The 13,669-nt window shown below is 36.3% G+C and overlaps 1 protein-coding gene across 3 annotated transcripts in view; it reads right to left on the reverse strand.

Annotated features, from left to right (window-relative positions):
• The window catches only part of sash1b (SAM and SH3 domain containing 1b), a 33,837-nt gene that overhangs the window by 3,577 nt on the left and 16,591 nt on the right, over positions 1-13,669 (reverse strand). For all 3 annotated transcript variants that reach the window (XM_058748932.1, XM_058748931.1, XM_058748930.1), the window contains exons 5-17: positions 12,640-12,677; positions 11,945-12,031; positions 11,741-11,853; positions 11,386-11,487; positions 8,713-8,845; positions 8,146-8,540; positions 7,033-7,107; positions 6,780-6,923; positions 6,248-6,380; positions 5,446-5,615; positions 5,157-5,366; positions 4,347-4,497; positions 3,308-3,439 (exon numbers count right to left, since the gene is read on the reverse strand). In XM_058748932.1, coding sequence (XP_058604915.1) covers positions 3,308-3,439; positions 4,347-4,497; positions 5,157-5,366; positions 5,446-5,615; positions 6,248-6,380; positions 6,780-6,923; positions 7,033-7,107; positions 8,146-8,540; positions 8,713-8,845; positions 11,386-11,487; positions 11,741-11,853; positions 11,945-12,031; positions 12,640-12,677 — 1,883 coding nt within the window. The remainder of the gene's footprint in view (positions 1-3,307; positions 3,440-4,346; positions 4,498-5,156; positions 5,367-5,445; positions 5,616-6,247; positions 6,381-6,779; positions 6,924-7,032; positions 7,108-8,145; positions 8,541-8,712; positions 8,846-11,385; positions 11,488-11,740; positions 11,854-11,944; positions 12,032-12,639; positions 12,678-13,669) is intronic.

Below are 13,669 nucleotides of genomic sequence, written 5' to 3' on the forward strand. Positions count from 1 at the left end.
TGTGAACGGATCTTTGCAACATGGGGTCGTGCATTATCATGCTGCAACATGAGGTGATGGACGTGGATGAATGGCACAACAATGGGCCTCAGGATCTCGTCATGGTATCTCTGTGCATTCAAAATGCCATCAATAAAATGCACCTGTGTTCGTTGTCCATAACATACACCTGCCCATACCATAACCCCACTGCCACCATGGGCCACTCGATCCACAACGTTGACATCAGCAAACCGCTCACCCACACAACGCCATACACGCTGTCTGCCATCTGCCCTGTACAGTGAAAACCGGGATTCATCCATGAAGAGAACACCTCTCCAAAGTGCCAGACGCCATCGAATGTGAGCATTTGCCCACTCAAGTCGGTTACGACGACAAACTGCAGTCAGGTTGAGACCCCGATGAGGACGATGAGCATGCAGATGAGCTTCCCTGATACGGTTTCTGATAGTTTGTGCAGAAATTCTTTGGTTATGCAAACCGATTGTTGCAGCAGCTGTCCGGGTGGCTGGTCTCGGACGATCTTGGAGGTGAAGATGCTGGATGTGGAGGTCTTGGGCTGATGTGGTTACACGTGGTCTGCGGTTGTGAGGCCGGTTGGACGTACTACCAAATTCTCTGAAACACCTTTGGAGACAGCTTACGGTAGAGAAATGAACATTCAATTCACGGGCAACAGCTCTGGTGGACATTCCTGCAGTCAGCATGCCGATTGCACGCTCCCTCAAAACTTGCGACATCTGTGGCATTGTGCTGTGTGATAAAACTGCACATTTTAGAGTGGGCTTTTATTGTGGCCAGCCTAAGGCACACCTGTGCAATAATCATGCTGTCTAATCAGCATCTTGATATGCCACACCTGTGACGTGGATGGAGTATCTCGGCAAAGGAGAAGTGCTCACTAACACAGATTTAGACAGATTTGTGAACAATATTTGAGAAGAGAAATAGGCCTTTTGTGTACATAGAAAAAGTCTTCAGCTCATGAAAAATGGGGGCAAAAACAAAAGTGTTGCGTTTATAATTTTGTTCAGTGTATATATATATATATATATATATATATAAAATAGATTTTACAATTATTTTTTCTATTTTCATAATATAGTCATTTGACTGTACATATATATATATATATATATATATATAAAATGATCAACATATAATAAGTGTTGTTCTTTTGAGCTTTCTATTCGTCAAAGAATCCTGCGAAAAAACGTTATTTTAAATTGTAATAATATTTCACAATATTACTGATTTTACTGTATTTTTGATGTAATAAATGCAGCCTAAAAATAAATGCAAATAGTTGAAAACAGTTGTGCTTTTCAGCATTCAAAAGAACAGCAATTATTTGAAACAGAAAACTTTTGTAACATTATAAATGTCTTCACTGTCACTACTGTCACTGTTCATTTCTTAAAAAAATATCTGACCCAAAACATTGGAACTGTAGTGTATTTACTTGAGACAGATCATAGACTTGTGGAAAGTTCTGCATGCAAAGAGAAACTGGCATGTTATGCAAAGTGATGAAATATATAGTTTACAAGAGAGCAGAAGGTTCTGGATTGAAATGGACAGGAGCAGACAGGAATAAGCAGGCGGTTCAGATGAGTAGATAATAGAGCATTTTATTCCATATCTTCTGTAATGACAATAACTGGTCAGTGACACAGACAGAGCTCAACCGCCGTCAGTCCCGTGACCTGTCAGAAGAGTTTCGCTCGGATCCATGTACACAGACTCTGTAGGTTTTTTTTAGCCACAGTTGCAAAGAACATGTAAGACATTTTGGATGAATCTCACAAAACCTGTCAAGAACATTTCAGGGTCATATATAATCCCAAAATCAGAGTTATATTTTGCTTAAAGAAACAAACACTGTTTTTAGGACCGTTATGTACTTTTTACATTGTGAGATGCTGGGAATTAAACACAGTCCCCCTTCAAACTGTTTAAAAAAAAAAATCTCAAAATTACTGTAATGCAAAAAATTATTGTAGAATTAATTCATTTTAATATAAGAAATAAAGTAATAATATTACAGATTAAATAATATGAACAAAAGTATTTGTATTTTAATTAAATTCATGATATTTTTATATATAAAATAAGATTATTAAAATCTGTATTAATACATTTCGGGGTCATATACAGTATAATCCCAAAATCAGAAGTTATATTTTGCTTAAAGAACTGAACACTACTTTTAGGACCATCATGAACTTTTTGCATCGTGAGACTGTCAGGATTATGTAAAATAATATTAAAATTTGTATTAATGTATTAAGGTATATCAAATGCTGCTTTTCTGCCTTTATAGCTAATTAAAAAACAGTATTATAGTAATGACAAGCACTATTTAAAATAACAGGAATTACACACAAACTTAAAACATCTGGATGCATTACTGTAGTTAGAGTTTGCATTTACATGTATTCATTTAGCATTTACAGGTAAATGTAAACGTAATTTGAGGGGAAAATGTGTTTAATATATATAAAAGTAAAGAAGAAAAACAAAATGAACTTTAAAAAAGGCTTTTTTTTAAATTTTGTAGTTTTTAAAACGAGATTTTGGGGTAAAATGCGTCCTGGACATGTTTTCATGAGATTCAATCTTTTAATTCAAACTGAATTTCTCAAGACATTTTGATGTCATCGCAGCTCTGATTGTATCTTTTGTCTTCACCTGTGGAGCAAAATGTATCGTTTTGTTTTGTACTGTAAATATATCTACTTTAGTCTCATATGTTTGCATATCACAAATGATTTTTAGGCACATCTAAAGATATTGTGCAACATTATATCATTTTTACTAGAAAAATATACACACACAAACAGCAACGTCTCGCAAGCACAAGCAAAAAAAAATAATGACATGGTCAACTCTTCACATTCACATTCACATGAGCATGTTAGGACTAGAATTATTCTGTTCGTCTAAACCAAAGCAAATGAACATTTATGTGATCAGATCTCAAGCTGTAACAGTGAATAATATTGATTCAGGACCAAACTTCCTCACTCTTTTGGTTCAACACAAATTCAGCAAGCGCAAAAAACGGCGGTTCTCGAATGGAAATGGACTGAAGTGAAATCTCAACGCAAAGTCACATGACGAGTAACTGATGCCGTGCTGTCGGAAACATGGATGAGAAGCTGTGAAAGTCCCAGCGGAGGCACGTGTGCTCCTCACAGCAGAGAGAGAGGAATGAAAGCAGATCTGACTGGATTCATGCAGAGATCACAGACAGGAGGAAGAGGAGGGCTGGAGAGTCACAGACGAGGAAGGCTGTCATTACCGTTCTCCAGGTTCTCGCTGCTCTCGTAGCAGCCCGAGTCACGAGGAGAGTCCGCTGGCGGCACGCTGCTCTCTGACAGAAGCTTCTCCTGGGAGTCTCCGGATGATCCCTCGCGCTCCGGGTCACTGTTACCTGCAGATCAAACCACAACAACATATGCTTCCCTTACACCTTATTCAGACTGCATTTAACATTATAACTACTTTCTTTTTTTTTTTTTATAAAACTGAATGTCGCATCTGGCCTATAATGAATATTTGCAATGCATATAGATCATATTAATTTATTTACATGATGACGCTTTCAAGCAATTAATCATTAATAATCATTAATGATGTACCAAAGCACATGCTTATTTTTGAATTTTATGTCATGGATTTAACTGCAGCTTTGGTTAATGAACGTATTTATATTTAACATATTTTAGTGAATCATATTTTTCAAATTTCTTTAATAGGGTTTAGAAGTATTTAAATGAATTTAATCTCCATTTTCAGAAATTCACAAATTTGTAAATTTCAGGAATATGGTATATATAAATATTTATACTATTAAATAAAAATGTTTACCATTACAGATAAATACCAATGGTATAAATACATATAATACACACTAACGTTCAAAGTTTTGGGGTCGGTAAGATTTTAGAATTTATTTGATCTGAAAAATACTATAAAAACAGATTACGATTTAAAATAAGTGCTTTCTATTTAAATATATTTTAAAATGTAATTTATTTTTGTGATCAAAGCTGAATTTTCAGCATCATTACTCCAGTCTTCAGTATCACATGATCGTTCAGAAATCATTTTGAATATCTTTTGTAACATTATAAATGTCTTTATTGTCAATTTGTGTCACAATTGGCCCAAAAAAAATAAATAAATCAAGCCTAAACTGTGAATGGTAGAATAAGATTTATAGAAGGTCTTTTATAATCACTACAACTACTAACGTCTTTTAGTGACTTTTTAGTGACCCAATATTAAATCGGTGAGAACAGTAGACTATTCTATCTGTCAGTGTGTGTCTCTCTCACTGTCACACTCCTGCAGCAGCTCGACGGCGGTGAGCAGCACGGCTCTGTGTTGAGGATCTCTGATGTTCAGCTCGTCCAGATCTTCCTCCTCCAACAGTTTAAACGTGTCCAGATCCTCATAACCATTGAACAGGAACGTAGGCATGTGCTCCTGCGGGACAGTAAACCAGGGTTATGATCATTAACTGAAATTAAAACTCAGTTTTGTTGATGAAATACAAAGATTTGAAGCTAAAATACAATAAAATATAAACACTGGATGAAAAAATCTCTCCATTAATGTTCACTTCAGCATTTTATTATACATTTTTTAAAATCAAAAGCTGTATCTGTTAATATTATTTACTGGACCTCTGCTAACATTAACTAACAATGAACACTTGTATTTTTATTAACTTACAATAATAACAATTAATAAATACTGTAACAAATGTATTGCTCACTGTTATTTCATGTTACTTAAATGCATTAACTAAGATTACCTTATTTTAAAGAGTTACCAAAATTACTAACTGGGGGAAAAAAAAGAATAAAAACTAAAACTAAACTAAACTTAAATAGTAATATTTACAGTAAACAAAAACGAATAAAAAATAAAGAAATAATAGAAGTATATAACAAAATGAACTAAAGTTAATATGAAAACAAAGCATAAAAATGAAAGCTAATTCAAACAATTAATAAAAATGGTATAATGTATAATATTAAAATAAGACACTGGTGAACATGGTAATACTATACCATTAAAATATTGCATCATAAAGTGTGAGATAATTATGCGATTAATTGAACAGAGCATTATTGCGTTACTTTGAGATTGATGCGCTCCAGAAGCTCCTCTACAGAGGTCGGTTTAGGAGGGCGACTTTTCCTCCTCTTCTTCACGCTGCGTTTGGGTTTCTCCTCTTCCTCGTTCAGCACGTCCACGTAGATGAACTTAAATGTTCCCACCTTGTTATTGAGGAGCCCCATCCACGTGCCCATGGGCGGCTTACTGATGATGTCGATCAGGTCTCCTCTCTGGAAGAGCAAACACACGCTAGACGCAGAGCAATAGAAGCTGATGGTCAGTTTATTTCTGAGAGACCAGGAGTCTGACCTTGAGCTTGAGGGAGTCGGTGTCATATGGGCTCGGGGTGAAGTCTGTGTGAACCAGAGCTCGGCCACAGAAAGGCCCTCTGTAGGGCAGCTCGTCTTCATCACCGTCCTCTGATTTCACACTCTCACGGTTACTGGTGGACGAGTCTGTGGTGCTGACCGTCTGACCGCCTGCAAAACAACTCCTGCTTTAAAAACTGCCCTGAATAACCTGCTACTCTTTCAAATACCATAATATATGAATACAGTAATCATTTAGGACCACAGTTCTATCAACACCATAGTTCTTTTTTATATTTTTTTTATTATATCTATATTTATTATATACCTTTCTGGTCAAATTCACAGTCAATGTGAATAATGATTATTGAATAATGATGCTGACCTATAAAACTGTTTAACTGAGCTTTGTCCAAGACAACAATTTTGATTTCTTCTAGCAAATAAAATCATTTCAAACCAAAAATGTATATTTTATGTGCATTTATTTGATAAGCAGCTGCGTAATTAGTAAAAAAAAAAAATTAGTCAGTATCACAAATTCAAATCATCATAACATCACCCTAAAAGGTTTATTTTACAATAATGACCAGCAGGCTGTATATTATCTATTCTATTCTATTCTGTTCTGTTCTATTCTATTCTATTCTATTCTATTCTATTCTATTCTATTCTATTCTATTCTATTCTGTTGCAGAGCATAAATTTTTATATTATAAAGGCTATATTTGTTTATTACATTTTTGTCTGACATTTTCACAAACAAGCCTTTCAAAAGTATATGATGAAGCAGATAAACTCACTCATGGAGCTCTGTCCGCTGAGGGAACTCCTCAAACTCTCCACTGATCCTCCGGCCTTGAGCTTGGGTTTCTCCAGAGAGTCTGTGTCTGTGTGAGGAGACTGTGGGCTGCTGGGAGCTCGGCTCGGGCTTGACTGAGTGTCACAGAGAACAACAACACACTGAAATCAATACAACTGCCAACAGAGGGCGCCACATACTTACAATTGAAGCTGTCTTGTAATATGGTAAAATGTAACTTGGTTCAATGATAAGTGGTGTTTGCATCACTATTACTTTTGCTCATATTGGAGTCAGAGATAGAACAACCTAAAAAGCAAGCAACCTTGATGATTTTTGCTTTGTAGATGAAAAAACGGCAAACTCTTGACTTGGGCCAGTAAGCAACCATCACTCACAATTAGTCTCTGTCTTTGCAAGTTCAGACTGTATTCTGCTTTGACAAAAATGACAGATTTGCTATACTGGAATTGCTACAATCAACAGTCTTTCCAGTGTCTTGCATTATGAATGAATCTTTATCAAACAATCACCTGCTCCGATGGAGAGGAATGATATTTCTTGGATATGCGTTTCCTCATGGTCTCTTTAACAGATTTCACTTTCTTCCCCAGAGAGATACGGGAAGGTGTTGGAGATCTGGATGCGTCTCTCATGCTGATATCACCGTTTTTATTCTGGAGGATAGACCAGAATCAAATGATAAGAATGGCATGGAAGAATAGAACTGAATGCATTTGGAATAGATTTTATGAATTCATTTGCATGTTTACAATGTGTCCTTACTGTAGGGTCACAGCTACTGTTGCTCATGTACACAGATCGGTTTGTGAGATCAAATCCTCCAAAGCTGCAGGTCCTCTGTGACACAAACAACAGTTAGTAACGCACTATATGGATCAAGTAATATCTCTACATTGAAATGTTGACATACAAGTTATACTTTCAGTGAATAATGACTTAAATTTTGTCCATTCCTCACACAAAGCTATCAGTTGACTAGGTTTCTTTGTCATTTTGGAGCTCGACATCATCCTGGGACATGGCAAAAAAAATAAATAAAATAAAATAAAAGACTAAATAAAAGGAAATACCGTATTGTCCCGAATATAAGACGAGCCTGATTATAAGACGACCCCCCTTTTTCCAGATGTACATTTTGGAAAAAGGCTTTTTGAAAACCAAATCTTGTTTTTGTTTTTTTTCTCTCTCTGTATAATATTTTTCTATAATATTTTTCCTATTTTAATTTTTGTTTTGAAAGTATGGTAAATACTGGTAAAATGTACCAACAATGACATTGAAAAATATACACTTTTTGATATACCATAAAAATAACAGGTAGCCCATCTTAATTATATAACATTTAGGCTATCAATCTCACAGTAGCCTACCAAAATGTTATTAACAGTAGAAGTGAAATCATATTGTAGTCTTCAAATCTGGGTACGGTCTTATGTTTTAAAATCACTTACAGAGGAAGTTTGTTCCCATCAGATCAGGCTAACATGACAGTCACGACTCATGCCGCTGTAAGCTTTTCTTTTTCTTTTATTTTCACTCGCGATCTTCTAACATTATTACAACACACATTACATTGCATATTTCATGGCACACTCGTTTTATGCGTTTTTGGCGCCACCTATTGTTGTGGGTGTATTACTGACATGTCAAAGTCTAGACCCCGAATATAAGACAACCTCGTTTTTTCAGATGTATTTCCAAGAAAAAAAACATTGTCTTATATTTTGGTCAATACGGTAATAACAAAAATAAAAACAAAACAAAACCAAATAAAATAAAATATAAAAAAACCAAATAAATAATACAATTGAATAAATATAAAATAAATTAAATTAAAAAGTTAAAATAAAATAAAAATGCAGTGGCAGCACTCACTCCATGGTAGTTAGAAGGGCTCAGGGCTCGTCTCATCTCCCCATCCGTCACGGAGCGGGACAACCTGGGCTCGACCTCACTGTCTGCCTCAGAGAAGGAGGATCCGCTGCCTGCGTCCAGCCCAGAAACCGCTCCACCGGGTCCCATCGAGGGCTCCAGCCCCTGACTGCTGCTGGACTTATTGAAGGCCTTGAAGAGCTTGTGGCTGCTGTAGGTGTCCAAGCTGCTGGAGGAGGGAGACGTGGTCAGACTGTCAGAGTCTCTGTCCAGAGACAGCTGTTCATGAAGCACAGAGCTCAGACCGTCACCCTGGGACACGGCGAGACGTTTGTGCACCCCAGAGTACAGAGAGACGCCCTCCTCGCCCGACAGGAGCACTTCAGGACTCACAGGGTCTGGATGGGAGAACATGAAAACTTAGCAGGATCCTATTTATTTTCTTAATACACATCCCTGGTTTCAGTGTGAACAACTCAGTGCAAATTCTAGTTCAAATAAGTCAATGTTTCGCTTTGTAATCCTTCATCAAATGAAGGTGTAGCTTTACGAAATGCATTCATGCCTTACCTTTTGAGCCATGTTTTTTGGCCTCATCAATTCTAATAAGTTTCTTTCTCACACGTCGAGTTGAATTGACAAGTTTATGAAGTCGACGAAAGGTGACGGACTCTTCCAGCTCATCTTCCGACTGTTCTCTCGACTGTATGGGATCAGGAAGAGAAAACTGGTTAGGGTATAGCTTACTACTGATGAAAACACAATAAAATGAAATATTAACAAAATAAAATAAATATATAGTGAAATAAAAAAAAAAACAATATAAAAGAGACAAATATAAAATATAAATACATAAAATAATCATAAAAAGTAAAAAAATAAATAAATACAAATTAAAAATGACTGAAAACAAAATAAAATAAAAACTGGTTAGGGCATAGCTTACTACTGATAAACAGAAAATTAAATAAAATAATATCAATAACAGATATAAAATAAAACATTAAATGAATTCAAATTACAAAAGAAAAGAAAAGAAAAGAAAAGAAAAGAAAAGAAAAGAAAAGAAAAGAAAAGAAAAGAAAAGAAAAGAAAGGAGGTTTACCATATACAAGGTAAAAGGTCCATGCAGAGACTTAACATGTAATGGAAAGTATTTTGACTCATTATTGACCACATACTTTCAGTGGTCTTTAGCATATGGTAAACAAAAAATCCCCCGTATGCAAACTATAAAAATAGATGACTTGTGAACTGAATAGAGAGACTCTCAAACTCAAGTATTGTACTTCAACAGGTACAGTAACTCGTCCTGCAGTGATTGTGCTCCAGACAGGACTGATTCCTCAGATCATGTGTGTTGTTGAGGAGAGCGACATGAAGTGATCAGACACACTGTTTTCACCTACTAGGCCATAACACAGGTGAAGAAATCCCACAGACACATACTGAGCCACATCTAGACCAGAATATCACAGACCAGAGGGTGCAGGACTCATTTCTAGCTTTTTTTTCAGCAGGTGGAGCAGCCTGTATTTCTCAGAATCATTTGTTTTAGCGGCAGAGGGCTGTGGGCTCAGAAACCACACGCAGAAGAGACAGACACATCTCGACTATAATTACCCCATCATTTACGGTTCATACATATAATACAGAATAGCACGTGTCTGACAGCAGGTGCTAAACATGTGCGGCTCTTGCCACACTTCAGACCCATAAAACATCACAGGACCTGAAATAAACCCAGTGAAATGTCAAATCCAGTCAGTGTGAGACCATTATAGTCTGTGTGTTTGCTAATGTCTGCTATAAACGGCTGTTGTGTGCGAGTCTTAGAACTGAACTATTTCAGCGGGTGGGATGTTACGCAACTGGCATCTGTAAAATTCAAGCAGAGAAAGTCAAACTATTGTCATCGATGAAAACACTGTAATAACTGATCATATTTTGGACGTTCTGGGAAACTCAAGACATCTCAGCATGCTGAATTCCTCACTTAAAAGCTTTTATTCAGCAAGGATGCATTAAATTGATCAAAAATGTCAGTAAAGGCATTTATAAGGTCACAAAAGTTTTCTATTTAAAATAAATGCTGTTCTTTTGAACTTTCTATATATCAAAGAATCATGAAAAAAAAAATCACAGTTCCACAAAATAGAAAGCAGCGCAACCGTTTTCAACATTGATAATATTAAGAAATGTTTCTTGAGCAGCAATTCAGCATATTAAAATGATTTCTGAAGGATTATGTGACACTGAAGACTGGAGTAATGATGCTGAAAATTCAGCTTTGCATCACAGGAGTAAATTACATTTTAAAATATATTCAAATAAAAATGGGTTATTTTCAATCGTAATAATATTTCTCAATTTTACTGTTTTTACTGTATTTTCGATCAAATAAATGCAGCCTTGGTGAGCTGAAGAGACTTCTTTCAAAAACAATTAAAAATCTTGCCAACCCCAAACTTTTGAGCAGTAGTTTAAAGAATACCATAGTATTAATAAGGTGCATGTTGAAAAAAATGCATTGATATTACCATGCAACCAAAAAATTCAGTTTAAATATCAGCAAACAAGTTTGTGACCAAAAGATTTTCATTTTTTCATTAGATGCTGAAAAATTCAACATTTATTAAATGCTGCAGGACGATGCAGATGCTGAACAGATACTGAGTCTCAATGGTTTGTTCATATCACTAACCTTAAAAGCAATCATAATACTTATGCTTGTCTTTGCAAACACAAGAACTAAAGTGCAAAAGCCCAATATATATATATATTTTTAGCATGCAACAAACGGTGGCTCTGTCCAGTGGAATTGGTGGAATGGATCCTGCATCCGAGCGCCTTAATCACACAATCCCTGCACAAAAGAGCTGTGGGTCGCTGAAGAGAGCGCAGCCCTGCATTCAATCGGCCAAAAATGCACAATGGGGGGTTACAGCATTGAGGGGATGAATGGGACCCCGCCTGGAGGCCCAGAGGGGCCGTGGATCACATTTAGGACATGACGGGGGGATGGAGAGGCAACAAATCCCGCGGGTAGCGGTGAAAACCCTGCTGTGAGTGTCTGTAGACAGAAGATCCGCCAATAAACAAGTTCATCACAACAAACACGGCTAATGGATATTCACGCCTTCCACTTCATAGATCGTAGATGCTTCAGGAGGACGCAGGTGACTTTGACTTCATTTTCGTGAGAAGTCATTAGCAAACATAGAAAGTGACTGGGAAACTTACGTTACAGTAGGAGGATTCAGTCATAGAGGGACTGGGTGTGTCGGTCCAGTTGGTCATGTCCGCACTGTTGGACTGCTTGTTCTGTGTTTCAAACTCCTTCAGCTGAGGGACCCAAAAAAAACAATGTTAACCAATGTCCCATCCTCGGTGGAAAGTAATATAATAGCATAATATTATCATTTTTACTCCACCGCAAAAACATTTTCATTATTTCACTGAGACATGATAGCTTTATCCAATTCATAAACAAACTGATTCTTTTCAATGAATCTGTTGAATAGAAATTCTATTTCTATTTCCCATCTTGAAATGCATCACATTAGGGACGTGAAATGGGTTGTGAACTCTTTCATACCCGAGCCAGAGCCTCCTCCACCGTGATCATCTTCTCCTTCACCATCATCATCAGCTGGATGCGTTCTTCATCACTCATCGTGATCTCACTGGCCACGAAGCCCAGATCCTCTCCTGTGAACCAGAGGTCAAAGGTCATGTGTATTATTTAAAGCAATATTTTACAAAGATCAAATGGAATTGCGATTAGAAATGGGTGAGGAACCTTTCGGTGTCGCTCGAACGCTCCCTTTCTGAGTCTTGCGGAAGTTTTGCCAGAACGATTTGTTTTTCTTTCTGTCCCATTTTCCTGCTGTTAGAAACGGTTTTAAACTCAATGAATGTCTGAAGAAGTATTTCTTCAGATATTTAGAATACAAGGCAAAAGTTTGGACAAGTATATTTATTTTTTTTGAAGATATATTCAAATAGATAACAGTTACTTGAAATTGTAATAATACTTCACAATTTTACTGATTTTAATGTATTTTTGATCATGTAATGCAGTCTTTCGACCTCAAACTTTTGTAAAATAATGTCATTAAAAAAACAATAATTTCAAATAGATGAAAAAGGAAAAACAGCGTTAAAAGTGTTTAAATCCTCATGAAGTTAAGATGTTGAAAACAGTCATAATAAACGAGTAGGTGTTACATCTTTTGACCAATGAATCACCATGAACTGATAAGATTTTCTAAATCATTTTAGAGGGTATTTACAAAAGAACACTGTTTATCCACTAAAATATTACAAAACATTAATTAGGAAATTGTACATTCACTCTTGACTTTTCCAGACCTTGAAATCACAATTTTAAAAATTCCCTTATACTCCCACTGACTGTGTGAACCCTGATTTTACTGATTTTAGTTTTATTCACACAAACAAACAAACAAACAAACAGTACAGTACAGTACTTACCAGATCCATCTTCAGAGCTGGACTTGTTCATTGATTGCCTGCAAGAAAAAATAAAAACACAACTGAACTCCAAAGAAGTGTCTCCATCAACACATGATCACACCGTGTCTCATCTCACCTGCTCTCCCACATTATTCTCTTCATTTTCAGCCCCTATCCATTGATTTCTAGGAATGTGTCTGTGTCCTAACTGCGGGGCAGTGGATTAGACTCAGCTGTCTGTCAGAGCGCATAAAGACACATGCTGCTGTCGGCCGCCACACCACACCTCACTGCAACAATGGAGGCTTTTTCACGCACCGGAGGGGTTTTAGAGCGACAGAGCGCTCACATGGCCAGTGAATTCCTCTCCCTCTCTCTTTATTTGTCTTTCTCTCAGCTGACGTGTGCTGCTGATGTTAGCATGTACCTGAGCTCTCAGAAGCAATGCAAACCTTTAGCCTTGTGAGGGCAGATATATGAGAAACTGCAATCAAATGCGTCTCAACCCTGCATGTTCAGTACAACAATTATTAGTAACATTGATATTAAAAATGATCATTTTACCAAGTAACATTGTTTGTTGGTATGAGTACTACTTTTCAAAAGTTTGGGATCGGCAAGATTTTATAATGTTTTTGTTCTTTTGCTCAACAAGGCTGCATTTATTTGATAAAAAATACAGTAATATTGTGAAAAATTATTGGAGTTTAAAATAACTGTTTTCTATTTGAATATATTTTAAAATGTGATGCAAAGCTGAATTTTCAGAATCATTAATCTAGTCTTCAGGGTCACATCCACAGAAATTATTCTAATATGCTAATTTGCTACTCGAAAAAAACAACAACAAAAAACAATATTATTATCAATGTTGAAAACAGTTGCGCTGCTTCATATTTTTGTGGAAACCATTCTTGTTTTTTAATTAAGTTCAAACGAGCAGCATTTATTTGAAATCGAAATCCTTTGTGACATTATAAATGTCTTTACTGTCACTTTTGATCAATCTATTGCATCCATTCTGAATTAAAGTTTTAATTTCTTTAAA

The sequence above is a fragment of the Onychostoma macrolepis genome, chromosome 17 (assembly GCF_012432095.1).
Source record: "Onychostoma macrolepis isolate SWU-2019 chromosome 17, ASM1243209v1, whole genome shotgun sequence".
In the NCBI taxonomy this organism is placed as follows: Eukaryota; Metazoa; Chordata; class Actinopteri; order Cypriniformes; family Cyprinidae; genus Onychostoma; species Onychostoma macrolepis.